This window comes from Alosa alosa, chromosome 13, assembly GCF_017589495.1.
Source record: "Alosa alosa isolate M-15738 ecotype Scorff River chromosome 13, AALO_Geno_1.1, whole genome shotgun sequence".
Lineage (NCBI taxonomy): Eukaryota > Metazoa > Chordata > Actinopteri > Clupeiformes > Clupeidae > Alosa > Alosa alosa.
The window spans coordinates 17,795,781-17,811,326 of NC_063201.1; the positions used below are offsets into that span (position 1 = coordinate 17,795,781).

Genomic DNA, 15,546 nt, shown 5'->3' on the forward strand with positions numbered 1-15,546 from the left:
TATTGATGTTGCACATTTATGTGCAAACTGATTTGGTCACTGAAGGAATTAGGTACATTGTAGAAATTTAGTATCAGGCCATAAAACAGGAGACCCCATGGCATATATTTTTCTCTGCCTTTATCGGTCACTCTGCAGTCGCTCTATTATTTTGCTGCTAGGCAGTCATTTCCTTGGCAGTAAATCAGTTAGTCACACACAGTTCAAGGCTACAGGAGCTAAAGAACTGAAACGGTAGTTACTGCTATAGAATACTGGTGGAATGTGATATGATAAACATCCGTTGAAATGAGTGCACTGGAACACGTGACATCTGTCTATTAGTCTGAGTGGTGCCATCGCAGCCAGGTAGGCTTCTGTAGCCTACATGTATTAATAAGCATTATGCCATCATGATGGAATGCTAAAGAAGCCTAGAGTTCACATAACATGCCACTTTATTTTTTTTAGACTGCTCCAAATAGGTCTGCCGTTCCCATTGGTTATGTCTACAAGGGCAATTTAGAAGTCAAACCGTTTTACCGTGGTTTCTTAATTAAATGGCCTGTTTGGTCACAACAATATGCAACAGGCTTTTGAGGTAGTTTTCGCTTATTCGGTGGGTGTGTCAGGTTATGGTTATGGATACGCTTTTGTCCAAAGCGACATACAAATACAAAACAATATAATAATTCAAATTTAACGGAACAAATTAAGATGTTGGTCAGACTATAAGATAGATACTTGCTTGAATTTCCCCTTGGGGATCAATAAAGTAAGAAATTCAATAATGAGACTAGAAATAATAAACAACCATGTCAAATTAATCAACAGCCTAATGAAAATAAAACAATACTATACAAACCATAACGCATAAAAAGTGCTTAATGAACTAAGTGCATGTTGAACAGATATGTCTTTAGACCCCTCTTAAAAGTGTGGTGGGTGTGTTTCTGTATGTGCGTGAATGCATATGTGTGCGAACATTGATGGTTCACACGCACAAGTGGCAACATGACAACATGAACTGAGTGGGTGTATGTGTTCCTGTTTGTGTGTGCGTGTGTGTGCTTCTGTGTGTGCATGCATGCATGTGTGTGGAAACATTGGTGGTAAGTTGTAGGAGTGTGTAAGGAGATGTCTTTCATTTCCTGGATGAAAATTATACTCTTTCCCATTCATTTCCTATGGCGGTCATTTTTTGAGCGTAAACAAAAAAAGTTGAATAAATCACTCAAAATTCAAAGAAAGTAGTCACAATAAAGTATATGTGTTCAAAAGCCTTTTGTGAAGGATATTATAAGATCTTGAGGCAATCTGCTAAAAAATGCCATATTGATGGTAGGCCTACAGGGAATGTGTAAATCGGAACAGTGTTAATATGATCGCTTTAGTTATGAAGTGATGCCCTCTGCTGTTAGAAAAAAGTAGTTTCCTACCCGAAACTATAAAGTTGCTAGGTCGGTAATGTTATGAGGTTATGTCAATCATGATTTTGGAAACGTTATGTTAAGGTAAAAAAAAACTGTTAAGGGTGCCTCACAGTCTTTGCTAATCAATAAACAAAGCAGTTCACGTGTTGATTGTATACCTAAAATAAAACTCTAAATTCTGCTTTAAAAAAAAAAGCTTATGGCTTATTTTTTCTACTTAGATCTTCATTTAAGTTTACAAATTAACCCTTGTAAGGTGTTCATATTTTTGTTACTTCAATGTTCCTGTGTCTGGTAGACCCACCACATTGACTTTTAAATCCAGCTGCCATAGACTGAGTAAATCAGATGAGCTGTCGTAGGCTATAGACCCTTTCAACAAGGTAAACAAAAACAATGCTTGAACGTTCTATTTGGGCCCCAATCTACTTCCTCTGCATTAAGATAACATATGGAATGTTAAAAAGGAAGTCTTGTGGGGCCAACTATGATGCTGATAATGTAACTCTCTTGAAAGGGTCCATAGCCTACTCTCCTACGTTTTACCTTTAGTGACGTCAGCGATCTCAGGTGAGAAAGGTGCGGAAATGCAGGTTTAGGCTTAATGGCTGCCAGAATTTGACGTCGAGTGAAGACGTTACTTGTGGTGTGTTTATTGAAATTAAGGGGACGTGTGGCGTCTGTTTGTGTGTGGGATGCTCAGAGCATTTTCTCACTGCAAAGGAAATTCCCCAAGCAGGAAAGGCAGCTTTTGGCCAGAGTTAGGCTATCGTAGGTCATGTTAATATCACGGTAGCCTATTCACAGGTTTTGGAATGAAATTGTCCCTTGGTGTCGTTTTATTGTAAATATTTATGAAAGCTACAGACAGTTCCTGGTTCATACTCCACATAGCCACGCGCGTCAGGAACTTTGGCTGAAGTTTGATGTGGTATTTCTGAGTTGAGCCTAAGGTGCAAGTGAACGTAGCCTATAAGCTGCTGCCCGTAGCCTATTTGGCTGTAGCCTACAAGACAAAAAGGAAATCTATTTGGTAAGTAACTTTTTTTTTTTTTTTTTCATTAGCCTATTCTACTGTCTAATGAGGGTTGCCGGTTATTGAAAAAAGCGCATATATACAGAACAAGCAAACTTGTGCATTGGGGGCAGTAACTAAAGTTAGCCTACTTGAAAAAAAAAATAGTGAAAGAAGAAAGGGGCGCACCTCCATTAGTGTAAAACAAGAAGACGTCATAGGTTTTAAAATTGTTGGGGTAGCCCATCATCATGCGCATTCCAGTGAAGAGATTTTGGGCGCGAGTCAGTCCCTTAATCTCTAAGGAAAGCTATATTTAGCATCTCTTTGATGCTTAACGAATGATTTTACGAGGGCAAAATACTATATGGCTTTGGCTGCCACCTCTACTTTCCTTACAGTTGAATGTCGATAGAATAGCAGCTTACCACAATTCAACGGCAATGTTGACCTTTTCAACATAATTTTACTGTGTCCACAGAATCATGGAGACTATTGAGATTGAAGAGAAGGACCCTCTATCTTACCAGCAAGGGCAAAGGGTCCGAAAGAGAGGTGAAAGTGCTGATGAGGTTGATGGTATCGGCTGCTGTGGAAAGTTTCAGACCTCTGTGTCTAGATGGATGCTTCCAGAAGACCTGCGCAGCACATACATGGAACGAGCCAACTGTTGCCCCCCACCCATCTTTATAATTTCTATCAGCCTTGTAGAGGTAGGGAGTATCAGTTGGATCACACCTTACTTTATGAATCAGACCTGCTTTTGAGCTACACCATGTAGGAGGATTGATAGATTCTTACCTTACAAATATACAGCAATTTCTATGACAAACAACCCTCATCAGGATTTGTGGCATAGTTTATAGGTGCTAATTTTAAAGGGAAAGAGTGGGTATTTATAATGCAGCTTCTCACAGACAACTATATGACACCTGCAACTTGATATGACTTTCATTTCAGGGATGTTTTTGTTCTTGTTTATTTGCATCAGTACAGATAAATGCCAGTTTGCGTCCCATGTTGCCAGAGACATCTTGGTCTTATGGTCCCTGTTACTCATCCAAAACCAAGATAGTTTTGCCAGTGTGATGTAGGACTAGCAAAGAGAGTAGCATAACTGAGGAACACTTGTCCATGATTTCACTTCGCCACCTTGCTGTGGGTCCGTTTGTGGTGGTACAGTGTGCCAGTCTGAATGCCCAGATTCAGCTCAACAGAACCAGTCCACCAGTCAAAGAAAGCATGAAACTGGCCAAGCATGTGCCATGAATGTCTCGTTTGTATTCCCACCATCCCTTCCTCCCTCTGACTGGGGAGCCAGGAAGGAAAGCACTACTAACGCTGACCTTACATGTAATATTTACTGACTTTTTGTCACTTTTTTACTTGAGTAGTTTTCTGTGTCAATATTTGAACATGGCCCTTATGGCCTCAGCACCACATATTCAGATAAAGCCCTACTTGATCAAAACTCACAGGGTTTTCCTGTATGATGGACGACTAAGGTGTTTCAGTTACATACAGACTCTTGATGAATCCCCTGTTTCTGACCCCCCTGGTCAGCTGGCGGTGTTTATCTACTATGCAGTGTGGAAGCCGCAGAAGCAGTGGGTGACCCTGGGCGAAGGCATCTGGAACAGTCCGCTGTCGTACAGGCCGGATCTGCGGGAACAGGCCTGGCGGTTTATCTCCTATATGTTTGTCCATGCAGGGTGAGTAAGTCTCCTATGTGCTACAGATATTCAACAGCTTATAGTATGTTTGTCTGGGGTTAGAATAGCAGAAGCTACTGTAGGAGGATCCTTATAATATAACTGATTCACACAAAATGTTACACATGTTCTGTTTGACCAGATGTTGGTAAAATAATGTCTAACTATTTAACCAAAGTGTGTGTTTGACCATTGTACTGTATTTCTGTAAAAATAATGCTAGCTGTTTAACTAGATTCAGATGAAATAATGCAGTTAAGCCACAGTTTGAATAGATGTTGTGATAATTAACCTAACCGCATGCAGCATGTATTTTTTGAACTGCATTTGGGTGTGCTTGAACTCCATGGTGATCTGTATGCACCCTTTAGCGGCACTATCTGCCTTGTTGTGTAAACTGTGTGGGTGTTATGAACTAGCTTGAACGAGAAGGTATATACCATTTTACATATCCAAAGTTGTTGGCATTGTGTTATAATTAAGCAATAAGCCCCGAGAGGCCGTAGATAATCAATCTTCCGCCAAGAAATATATTTCCTCTATCTAAATGGTTGCCAAGCAACGTCGAGACGCAGCTACTTTAACTTTTGTATCAAGTTATGGTAGCGCAGTAATATAGAACAAAATGCGGTCAAGGTGTATGTTATGCTGCATTTTACAACGGCATCGAATGTGATACAGCCAATCACAATCAAGGACCGGAACTATCAGTTTTAGAATGAATTGTAATGCTTATGTAGGAAGTTCAGTGGCGGTGGAGCATGCTAAAGTGCATGGTAATAGGCACACACAGTGCTGCTCAAACAACATTGGTCAATAACATTACCGGCAAAATTGCTCAATATGTTGCCCTGTGTATCACCCACACAGCCCAATGCACTCGATCGATGCCTACTTTGACATAAATAATGACATACAACATGAATCAAAGTTAATTCTCTTATTTTTGTGAGTTTTGTAGTAATCTCTCCACGTCTCTCAGACTGTCACCCAAATTGTGGTAGTGTCATATTACCAGAACATTACATAGCCTAGTGACTATTGCAGTAAAAGTTACTACTAAATAAGGTAAGGGAGTAACTGTGAGTTACTGGTACTTGGACTTGGTACTTGTCTCTGCCTGCCACCCACCCCAAACCTGTGTGTCTTCTGTGCTTGGCCCTCATCCACTGGGGTGGAGCGCAGTGCGGTTGACCATTTTTCTACTTCTACTGTCTCCATACAGTGAATGGAAATAACTTCAGAGGAGCTTGGGCGTTAGTCATGTTTGCCCATGTCCACATCTGTGCTTTAGTTAAATAAATAGGCTAGCATGGGATGTTGAAACAGCTGATGTGAATTTCAGCTGAGAGGATTTCGATTCTTTTCCCACCATCTGACCTAACCTATCCTGTCTCTCCACATCCCCTATCCACCCCAACAGGGTGCAGCACATCATGGGTAACCTGATCATGCAGCTTTTACTGGGCATCCCTCTGGAGCTGGTACACAAAGGCTTCGAAGTTGGCATGGTCTACCTGGCCGGAGTACTTGCTGGTAGGCTGAGAACCGTCACACTTGTCCCTGTAGTCTGATAATCAAAGGCAGGGTTCAAGGAATATTCACTCTGCTATCACAGGAGGATATAGGGTGAAATGTTGAACTTAAGTTTGATTTTAAGGCCAGATGACGGCAGTGCCAAAAAGAGAAAACAAGAGATAAGTCTGTTTTGTGTAAAGTCTGTTTAACGTGGCGGGTCACTGTGAAGCCCTCTGTGTGTCGAGTTGTAGATTGCTTCTCAGACTGAACTGTGTTTTTCTCAGGATCTCTGGCCAGCTCTATCTTTGACCCTTCGAGTGCACTGGTCGGGGCATCTGGAGGTGTCTACGCCCTCATGGGTGGCTACTTTATGAATGCAGTGGTGGTGAGTGCCTTGTCCTGTATGTCTTGTTGGGGTAATGGTGGCTCAGGATGTATAGGAGTTGTTCTACAACAAAGTTTGCGAGTTTGAGCCTAGCTCCTCCTGACTTTGCTGAAATTTGTTCACTGAACCACATTGTTTTGATGTGTAGAATGGCTAGCCTGGAAGCCAACCCTGTATTTAACCCTGCCTACAAAATCCAGTCAGACTTGCTCCATTGAGAAGCCCTGTCTGAGAGCTGTGCACACCAATCAAATCGTCTGGGCGGGCTTTATATGATGATGGACAGATGATGTGCCTTACCATTCACATCACCTGAGTGTGCTTCACTTGATTTTGTTTACAAGTAAAATGTTGTCACTGGAGAAGCTAGACGCTAGATTTTTAAACAGTGATTAAAGCATTAGTCAAGAAAGAAGAATGTGTTGGCTGTTCTCCCTATGGGATTCACATATTTTGTTGCTCTGATTGGTAAGGTTTATCCAATTGTGTGCAGAGGCATTTTCCCCCAGTATCAGTTGAAACATGCCCCATAGTCATGTCCCAATGGTGTAGTAGTTAGCTGCTGAGTAAACAATTAGTAACAAAAGGTCACAGACATTTTCAGGCCAGCTTCCTTCAAGGCAATGACATATTTAGCGAGATAGTATTCATTCTTCATTCATTCATTTATTCTTGACAGAAGCTCCAAGAGAAAACACCAAGTCCTTTGTGGTTTAGTGAAACACATGGTTTCAGGATAGAACAATCTTGTTCTTCTTTCTCATGTCTGTAGAAATCCAAAAGTATGTATGTTAGTGATTATCCACAGCAAGTAGATTTATTGTAGCAAGTCATTTCACTCACTATTTTCACTAGGTAGTGGTTTGCTTTTGGTTCACCTATAACATTATACATTATGTTCCTGTAAAAAAATTGAAATGCATGACGTTTCAGAATGCAAATCCCATCTGTAACTATAACACTGTTATTCTTCCTTCCCATAAAAATTTTCTCTCTATTCCCTTGCAGAATTATAAAGAGATGATGCCTCTTTTAGGAATATTTCGTATAGTGCTCATCTTGCTCATTGGTATGTATAATCAAAGCACGGTCAGCCATCGGTCTGTTTGATTGAAATCTCTTTCCTGTACTCTTCCTTCCAAACACATCCAAGGCTAGATGTCCTTGATATCTATCCATGGCAGTGTACACTTGACCATTGTTTGCTCATGTAGCATTTCCTCTTCTTTTCCAGTGGGAACAGATGTTGGGTTTGCACTCTACAGAAGATTTCTGAGTGATGAAGTTGGTATGAAGGTAATAACCACAAACTACTGTATATTCCCTTGTGTCCTCGTGTGAGAGGGTTGTTTTGTTGCACTGGACTGTCACAGACCCATTGAAACTGGCAAGCTTTGAAAAGCAGGCCTTTCCAGAATTCCCCTAAGTTGTATAAACTGAAACTTGATCAGGTCACACTTCTGAACCGGTCTGGTCTTGTTCCAGCTAACAGAAAGCATCTAAAAGTATGGTAATGTGGAGACCGTGGGAGGGGCTATGGGCCAGTTTAATCATGCCATATGCCTAGCTATGGCTGGAAAGAGACGGGGGTGGGGGAAGGGGTCCACATACACTTTAGTTACACTATTTTTTCAGACAATCCAGTATAGTATACTCTTTTGATCCTGTGAGGGAAATTTGTTCTCTGCATTTATCCCAGTCCGTGAATTAGGGAAACACACACAGCACACAGTGAACACAGTGAGGTGAAGCACACACTAACCCGGAGCAGTGAGCTGCCTGCTACAGCGGTGCTCGGGGAGCAGTGAGGGGTTAAGTGCCTTGCTTGAGCCTTGAGGGCACTTCAGCTGTGGATGTGGGCATAGGAGAGCAGTGCTCAACCACTGTCCCCACCAACATTTTTCCTACTGGTTGGGGATCGAACCGGCAACCCTTCGGTTACAAACCCGAAGCCCTAACCAGTAGGCCACGGCTGCCCCCCAATACTATGAGACAATCCTGAGACAATACTACCCCCTAATACTCCCCCTTTCCACAGTCTCTACATTACCACACTTCTAGATAGTTTCTATTAGCTGGAGCAAGACCATACTATTCATGGAGCAGGTGTCCGTCCATGAAAACGAATACTGGAAAGCCCTGCTTTTCAAAGCTGGCCAGTTACAATGGGTTGTGTGACACTACAGTACAAGAGTCTGTATTTTTTGTTTTGTTTTGTTTTAACAATGTAGACATGCTGCTGTCCCCTTGAAGGTGAAGTTGGGTGCTTGCTAGCTAATAGATCAAGCTGAACAAATCTTTGAAAACCCAAAGCACTGGCATCTGAATGCCAATTTCGACCTTAATGCCTCAATGCCATAATGCAATGTATTATAGTTCAATTATCTATACGTTACACAGTTTCTGAGGGTGACTTGTCTCTGTGCCTGCTCGTAGGTTTCCTTTGTGGCTCACATCGCTGGAGGAGTGGCCGGAATGACCATCGGTTACGTCTTCTTCAGCAGCTATAACCAGAAGCTCCTGAAGGACCCACGTTTCTGGCTGTGCATTGTGGGATACATAGTTTGTCTCGTGTTTGCTGTACTTTTCAATATCTTTCTGTTTCCGGCATGAGGACAACATGATTATTTGAATTGTAGTGTTTGTTTGTTTGTATTTGGCCTTATATTTAAAAATGGTTAAACTGTCTAAGGAGCTAGATGGTGCTTGTGATATTTCAAAGATTTGAGCGTTGTTGTAGGCCAAGTATTCTATGTTTTTTTTTTTTTTAAAAACAGCAAGTCTGCTGAAAAGCTTTTCAAGCAATTCAGATTCACACAGATTGCATAATGATTCAATACAAAAAATACTCTGTATGTAAAACAATTTGTACGATATGGCTATTTCATATTAAGTTTGATAAGATGCAATACTTATACGCTATATTATTTACATACTACTATACTATATGGTTGTTCTTTTTAAAACGGCAACATATATTGACTCCTTTCTTAAAAGAATGGGAGCATTTGTCAAGCTTTTGTAAGATTGTTTTTTTTCCATAGCTCTTTTTATCTGTTGGTCTGTTTGTCCTGATATAGGTCAGGTTCTGAAAAACATACTTCACGTGGTGATGATTCGTAGGCCTAGCACATTGTAGTCACTTCCTCCCAAACAGGAAGTGGTATCAGTCAGCTGTAATCACCGGTGAAGTGCATCATACTTGTGTTATTGTTGCTGTATCCTTTATCTACATTGTCTGATGCTCTGGCAGTGATTCAGGTCCCATGCAAGCCTTAGTTGGTATCTTGGTTCCCACACACCAGTGAACTTTTGCCAAGTAGTTTAGTGGCATATTTGGAAATGTTGAAGTAAGAGAACGTCTGTACGAAACAAATGGGTGTATTTTTTCTTACCGCTTTCACACCTTTAATGATAGCGGTAAAGAAAAAACACACAAGAGGTGAAAGCGGCTAAATGTGCTGTAGTGCATATGCCAGCCCAGTTGATGGCGCCGTGACGGCCGCAAAGGCTTCACATTTAATTTGCGTAAAGCTTCCAGTCCTAATGATGGCACTGCAGGTGGTCCAGAAGGGTTATTCTTTGTTAATCACAGAAAAGCTTTAATGCAGTAATTTTTTTATTATCTATTGGTAAACAAAAATATGTATAATGTTGTATGACCACCCCAGGTCCATCTGCTTTGTGTTGTAAGCTTTTGGGCACTAGAGGGCAGGCCATGGCAGTCACTCAGGGTATCACTCATCTGTGTCATGCTGCTCTTCATCATGTAAGATTTCCCTGTAATCAGCAGGAAAACATGTTTTGTTAAATGGACATCAATCCAGGTTTAGTTTGAAATTTGTAGTGCATTTTCGTATTGTTTGTTTCAGGTTGTTTTCCTTTGTTTACATTCCAATGCATGTGACCTTTTCATTCACTGAATAACATTTAAATACATTATTTCTACCTATCTGAGCCAGTTTGTTTTTATTATGTAACTTGTGTTCCTGCAGGGTTAATGAAGTGTAATCCATTAATGGGTTATGGTTGGGTAATTTTGTGTTTGTGTGTGTGTGTGTGTGTGTGTGTCCGTGTCCTGGCAGGGCTGTGTGTCATAGCGCTAGCTACTGTTTGTTTCTGTTTCTAATTAATAAACGCGAGCTTTCAGAAAATCTATTGATCATACTCTTGGAGCTACCAGCTTTCCAGTTTTTGTGGAACATTCCGGCCAAGGCCTATTGATAGGGAATCCGAGTGACCGAAGAGTGGCTGGTTCGATCCCTGACTGATAGGAAAAATGTAGGAGGGGGGAGTGATTGAACAGCGCTCTCCCACATCCACAGATGAGGTGCAAGGCACCTAACCCCCAACTGCTCCCCGAGCGCTGGATTAAGGGCTGACCACAGCTCCGGGTGTGTATGTGTGCTACCCCCGGATGCTTAAATGCAGAGAACAAATTTCCAGTAGGAACTTCCTACAGGACTATAACTTAACTATTTGATTATGCACTCACTCACTCTGTCTGCATGTCTGTCTGTCTCTGTGTGTACATGCATTGCAGTGCCATCTAGTGGGGCTTTGTAAGTATATTTATATTTGGTAAGATTTCATTTTTGTCAAAGCAAATGTGAGTGGTTTCAGCCATTTCACAATAATTATCTGAAAACAAAAGCACATGTAAAGTAGTGTTTGTTTTTAAATGCCAATGCATTTTCTAAGGAAACAAATGAAATCATAGCAAATAAACAAAATATCAAATTGATTATAATTGCATTCATTTAAAGGGGTTTGATATATGAGTTTTATGATTAGAGCAACTAAGGGAACAGGTCCAGTCTGAATCATCAATATTCACTGAATTTTACAGTTGCTTCCCTTTGGTTGCTCAAATATGACCTACTCATGTGGAAAGTAGTTCCTCAGCCCAATGCTAAATAATCTGGCATTTACATTCATTCATTTGCCAAGCACTTCTATCCAAATCAGCTCACAAATGAGCTTCATAGTACCCTAAAAGGTCACCGCTTTGGGCCAATTTTAAAGAAGCAGAAACCTTGGTTCCAGGCATACGGGTCAAAGACAGCAATAATTTGGAATGCACTAAAATGCATGAGCTTAAACACACTAAATAGGACTAATAAACAAATGTAAGGACTTGACCTTCATTTCGAGTGGCTGCACAACATTAATTAATTTTCATCATGATGTTATAATTAAAGACAAACTCTGTAACAGGCAGAGTGGCTGTGCGTGAGATTTGAATGAAGAAACAGTGAGTTGTCGCTATGTGTTCGATGTCTAACAGAGTTCCGGAATGATGCTTGGAAATTCCTTTGAAATACAAAATTCTTTTATACATTGAATGCATCAACTTATTTCACCTATTGCTCACAGTTAATGTAGTCCATAGCCAACATCATAAAACTCACAATCTCATACATACACTGTTTGTCTGGCTGTGGGTCTATAAGAGATAGCATCTAATTTAGTCCATTATCAAATAATATCCATAAAAACTTAACTTCAGAGTATGTTGCACTCTAAATATGCAAAAAGTTGAACTGCTGAAACTGCGGGGCATTTCAAAACACCTGATCTGATTACATCAGCATACAATGGTCTGGGCAGGGCATGTGGGGACTCGTACCGTTCACCATGAGACCATCATTTCATGCCATCCACACCAGACAGGATCAATAACAGCATTTTTAAACCAATAAGCAACTGGAACAACCAAAGGGCAAAAAAAAAATTCAGCTTTGGTCCATTTGTGTGATGTGTGAGGGCTGGTCAATGGATCCCAAAAAAGCTCCCCCTCACGCCCAACATGGAGCTATTTATAACCTGCAATTGAAATGATGGGTCAATGTGCATGACCAAATCCGTATCAAAAGGCTCTGATTTGTTCGACCTACCTCCACCAGGGGGTCATCGATGGGGACATCCCAGCGCACAGCAGGGGTCCGACTACTACCCGTGTCTTACTGCACAGCTAAAAAAAGAGGATTTAAATGCTATGGCTTTTCAGTGTGTCATTATACTACTGAGCTGCAGGCAACTATTTCAAAATATGGTGATAGTGAGATGTTGGCTCTCTCTGGTGACCCAATCATGAGTCACTGCACTTTAGCATGGAGTTGAGCATATATTGGTTCTGAAGGGTTTAATAATTTTTTAACTGATTGATTTTAAGCATTATTTAATTCAGGGTACCATTACAAGGTGGTTCTGAACAGGTCCAAAATAGACAATAAGCATACACTGTTAAAATATTGTGGAAAAACTGTGTGAATATTTTGATATTATTGACATAACTTCCTTAAGATACACTAGCAGGCTACTACATGCTGTATCTGTAAACTTATTAGCAGCTTATCAACGTAATTTCCTGTGTATTAGCCACATTGTGTAAGCTGCAGGAGGACAGTGTTTTATGCGAGTTAAACCATATTAATACCATATTAATACTATATTTACTGCCCTGTGTATTAACCTCATAGCTGAAGAAATTTTGCAAAATCAATGTAAGCCACGACTAATAGTTGAGAAATTACTGTAGATGAGGAACCATCTCGGACCACGAGACCCTGACCTTTCACCTGGGAGATATTGCAAAAACCCTGTGCCATAATGCATGGATGGACAACCTGAAAACGGCATGCCAGTCAATAATAATAATGATGATGATGATGATATAATGTATTTGTGACTGGGTGTAAACATAATCTCGACAACAGCCAGGTCTGCTGCAGAAGTTGCTGCCTCCTGGGGGACGCTGACCGTGGCCTGCAGTCTGGGGACGTCACGCATACAGCCCTGAGGAGCCATTGGCGTGAGGTGGTGAAGAGTGGTCTGATGCAGGGGCATTTTGCTTCAGTGAACTCCAGCTGCACCCCCTTGTTTCAGCTTTATAGACCCTTTCAACAATAAAAACAAAAACAATGCTTGAACATTCTATTTGGTTCCCAATCTACTTCCTCTGCATTAAGATAACATATGTAATGTTAAAATGGAAGCCTTGTGGGGCCAACTATGATGCTGATAATGGAACTCTCTTGAAAGGGTCTATACCTCGTCCACAAGGGAGTTGCCAGGGTCTAGCTTGAATGGCTGGATTTTTTGGACAACATTGTGAACCGCTGTTGGTATCTCATTTAATTTTTGGTAATAGCTTTTATTTAGAAGGACTTACGGTACAGGTAGGGCATACACAGCGCATTGCTTTCCGTTTATGAATGCTGTCTGGTCATAAACCATGACCTCTATGTTTACATACCCAGTATGTAGGTAGCTACTGGAAGCACTGAATGGAAAGTGTGAGATGTTCGGTATGTGTGGATTTGTGTCCCCGGGGGAATCAGTGATGAGGGAAATCAGTAGGTTACATTACATTAGAACACTTGGAGAGTTAAGATTCAAGGCTAATGATGCATCTTGCAACATTAAATACAAAAAGTTGTTGTTGGAAAATCTAAACTAATTGTGCAGGTACTCGGAGAGTCAGAACTGCTCCAAAATGTAACAGGGGTTTCCTTGGCCTGTGCTACACCTCACTCCAAAGTTTCATGAGAAAGTCATTTTTTGCATAATTTTGATAGCCAACCAACAAACAATGGACATAAGCAGATTGTTTATTATTATTATTATTATTTTTATTGTCCACATGGTCCAGCAGTATGCTTGTATAATAAGAGAGGAATATTGCTTTTATTGCATGTCATCAAACCTGAATCTGTGATCCCGTGATTTAAGTTGATGGAAGTATGCTGCTGCCTGGTAGTCATTTTTGTAAAGTTGCTGTCCTTGATTGTAACCCATTCAGCTTTTCTGCTGAATTTAGTAATCTTGTCCCCACATTACCCTGGCTGTATGTCCATTATGTGTGTGAGACCCCCTACACAGCCCTGACTTTGCTGCACACACTCCTCACATAGCCAATCATCACAGCATGATGATAGCAACATCACTGCTTCAGGAATGCAGTGTCTATAGGCTCCTGAGCTCAGGTATCAACAACCTTTCGTGAGGATCAAGCTCTGAACCCCTCATATACCCCTCAGATGTTTTATTAAAAAGGATGGCTCTGAACAGTTTTTTTTGTTCAGCACAGAGACTGGTCTGACCATGTGTATGAAACATAACAGAGCTATACTCTTTGCTCCACAGGACTGATTAATTCACCTCTTGCAAAACAGAAATACTCTGATGGACATTCAAATGCATTGTGGTCCAGTTCTCTTTAATTAGTGTGCTGAGTCATAAATATTTAATTACATTGTTTTATGTTCATCTACTCAGGATAATTATTAAAAACAAACGTTTTTTGTACTGATGAATCTGAAACTGCTAAAAGTTTGACAGTGAAGAACAGTATTGTAGGAAACCACACAACAAAAGACAATTTTGGACTATCCTAAAATGCCCTCAAATAGTACCAAGCTGATTGGGATCTACCCACACATTTAGCAAGTGAAACAAGTGGGCGCCATTGATTTCTTGTAAATGGAATAAAATTTTGCCACAACTTGGACACCATTTTAATTACATTCAGTTGGGAACTAGCAGAGTATGAAATCGGACATGACCAATTGATTACATCACAAAAAACATTGATTAGTAAAAGCACCATGGTCGAGTATGTTCATCTCTACCAAAAACCTTGTTATGTGATCAGCCAAGCTCCATACTCTGCACATGTAAAATGTATAAATTATTAGAGGCCTATAACTTAAAGAGACTGCAACTTGAAGCTTAAATCATTGGTGGGAGACAATGCAGTTACATTTTTACTCTGAGTTTGGATAATCATTGTTTTGGTTGTCAGTTGTTATAGAAGATGGAGGCACATACATCTCACATTTGAGGTGATAATTGATAATCAAACTCTGTGCACGCCATCCCATGCCCTTCAGGGGAAATAGCCAAACGTGAATTCAACTGCATACAATTAATCTTGAACATATACTACTAACTGTAACAAATGCACGAACATGGGAAAGAGCACATATGGTATCAGTGGCTAAAACTGAACAGCACGGCTACAAAGAGGACGCTGGATCAATTAGATGGTGCATGTTAACTCATGCGCTCATTTCAGCCGTAGTGGCTGTCCTTATTGATTGCGGACTACATGCCAACACCGATGTCCCCACCCCCACGCACACTGAGCTGCCCAGTTGTGGAAAACCATCCTGCTGCCAGCAGTACCGAACGAGGGGGGGTCAAAAAAGTTCAGGTAATGCGCCGGGACAGATGTGCAGAGCACCAACGATTTTTAAGCATTTTGGCGGCCTCGTCGCGCCTGCATGACCCGAGGGGATTTAAATCACCGGCAGTCTGTCCATACTGCTGCAAGGTAACTGGCAACTACTGGTGCATTGATCAATCCCTGACATGGTGTATCGTCAGTGAGGCTAACAACTTTTTTTTGGATGACAAGAGAGGCTAATGGGTGCAATAAAAGGGAGTTGCTGATACAAGGGGATGTAACTTGTTATGTGTGTGGATGCTCTACTCATGAGC

The 15,546-nt window shown here is 40.9% G+C and overlaps 1 protein-coding gene across 2 annotated transcripts; it reads left to right on the forward strand.

Annotated features, from left to right (window-relative positions):
• Positions 1-1,884: 1,884 nt before the first annotated feature.
• On the forward strand, positions 1,885-9,994 carry rhbdl2 (rhomboid, veinlet-like 2 (Drosophila)). Of its 2 annotated transcripts, XM_048261866.1 has the most exons (8): positions 1,885-2,445; positions 2,909-3,140; positions 3,991-4,139; positions 5,563-5,675; positions 5,942-6,042; positions 7,051-7,111; positions 7,277-7,338; positions 8,479-9,994. In XM_048261866.1, exons 2-8 carry the CDS (start codon positions 2,913-2,915, stop codon positions 8,653-8,655), a joined length of 891 nt encoding a protein of 296 aa, XP_048117823.1. In that variant the 5' UTR covers positions 1,885-2,445; positions 2,909-2,912; the 3' UTR covers positions 8,656-9,994. The 2 variants fall into 2 exon arrangements, with proteins under 2 accessions (XP_048117823.1, XP_048117824.1); XM_048261867.1 differs by lacking the exon at positions 1,885-2,445 and having other exon boundaries at positions 2,468-3,140.
• Positions 9,995-15,546: the final 5,552 nt, after the last annotated feature.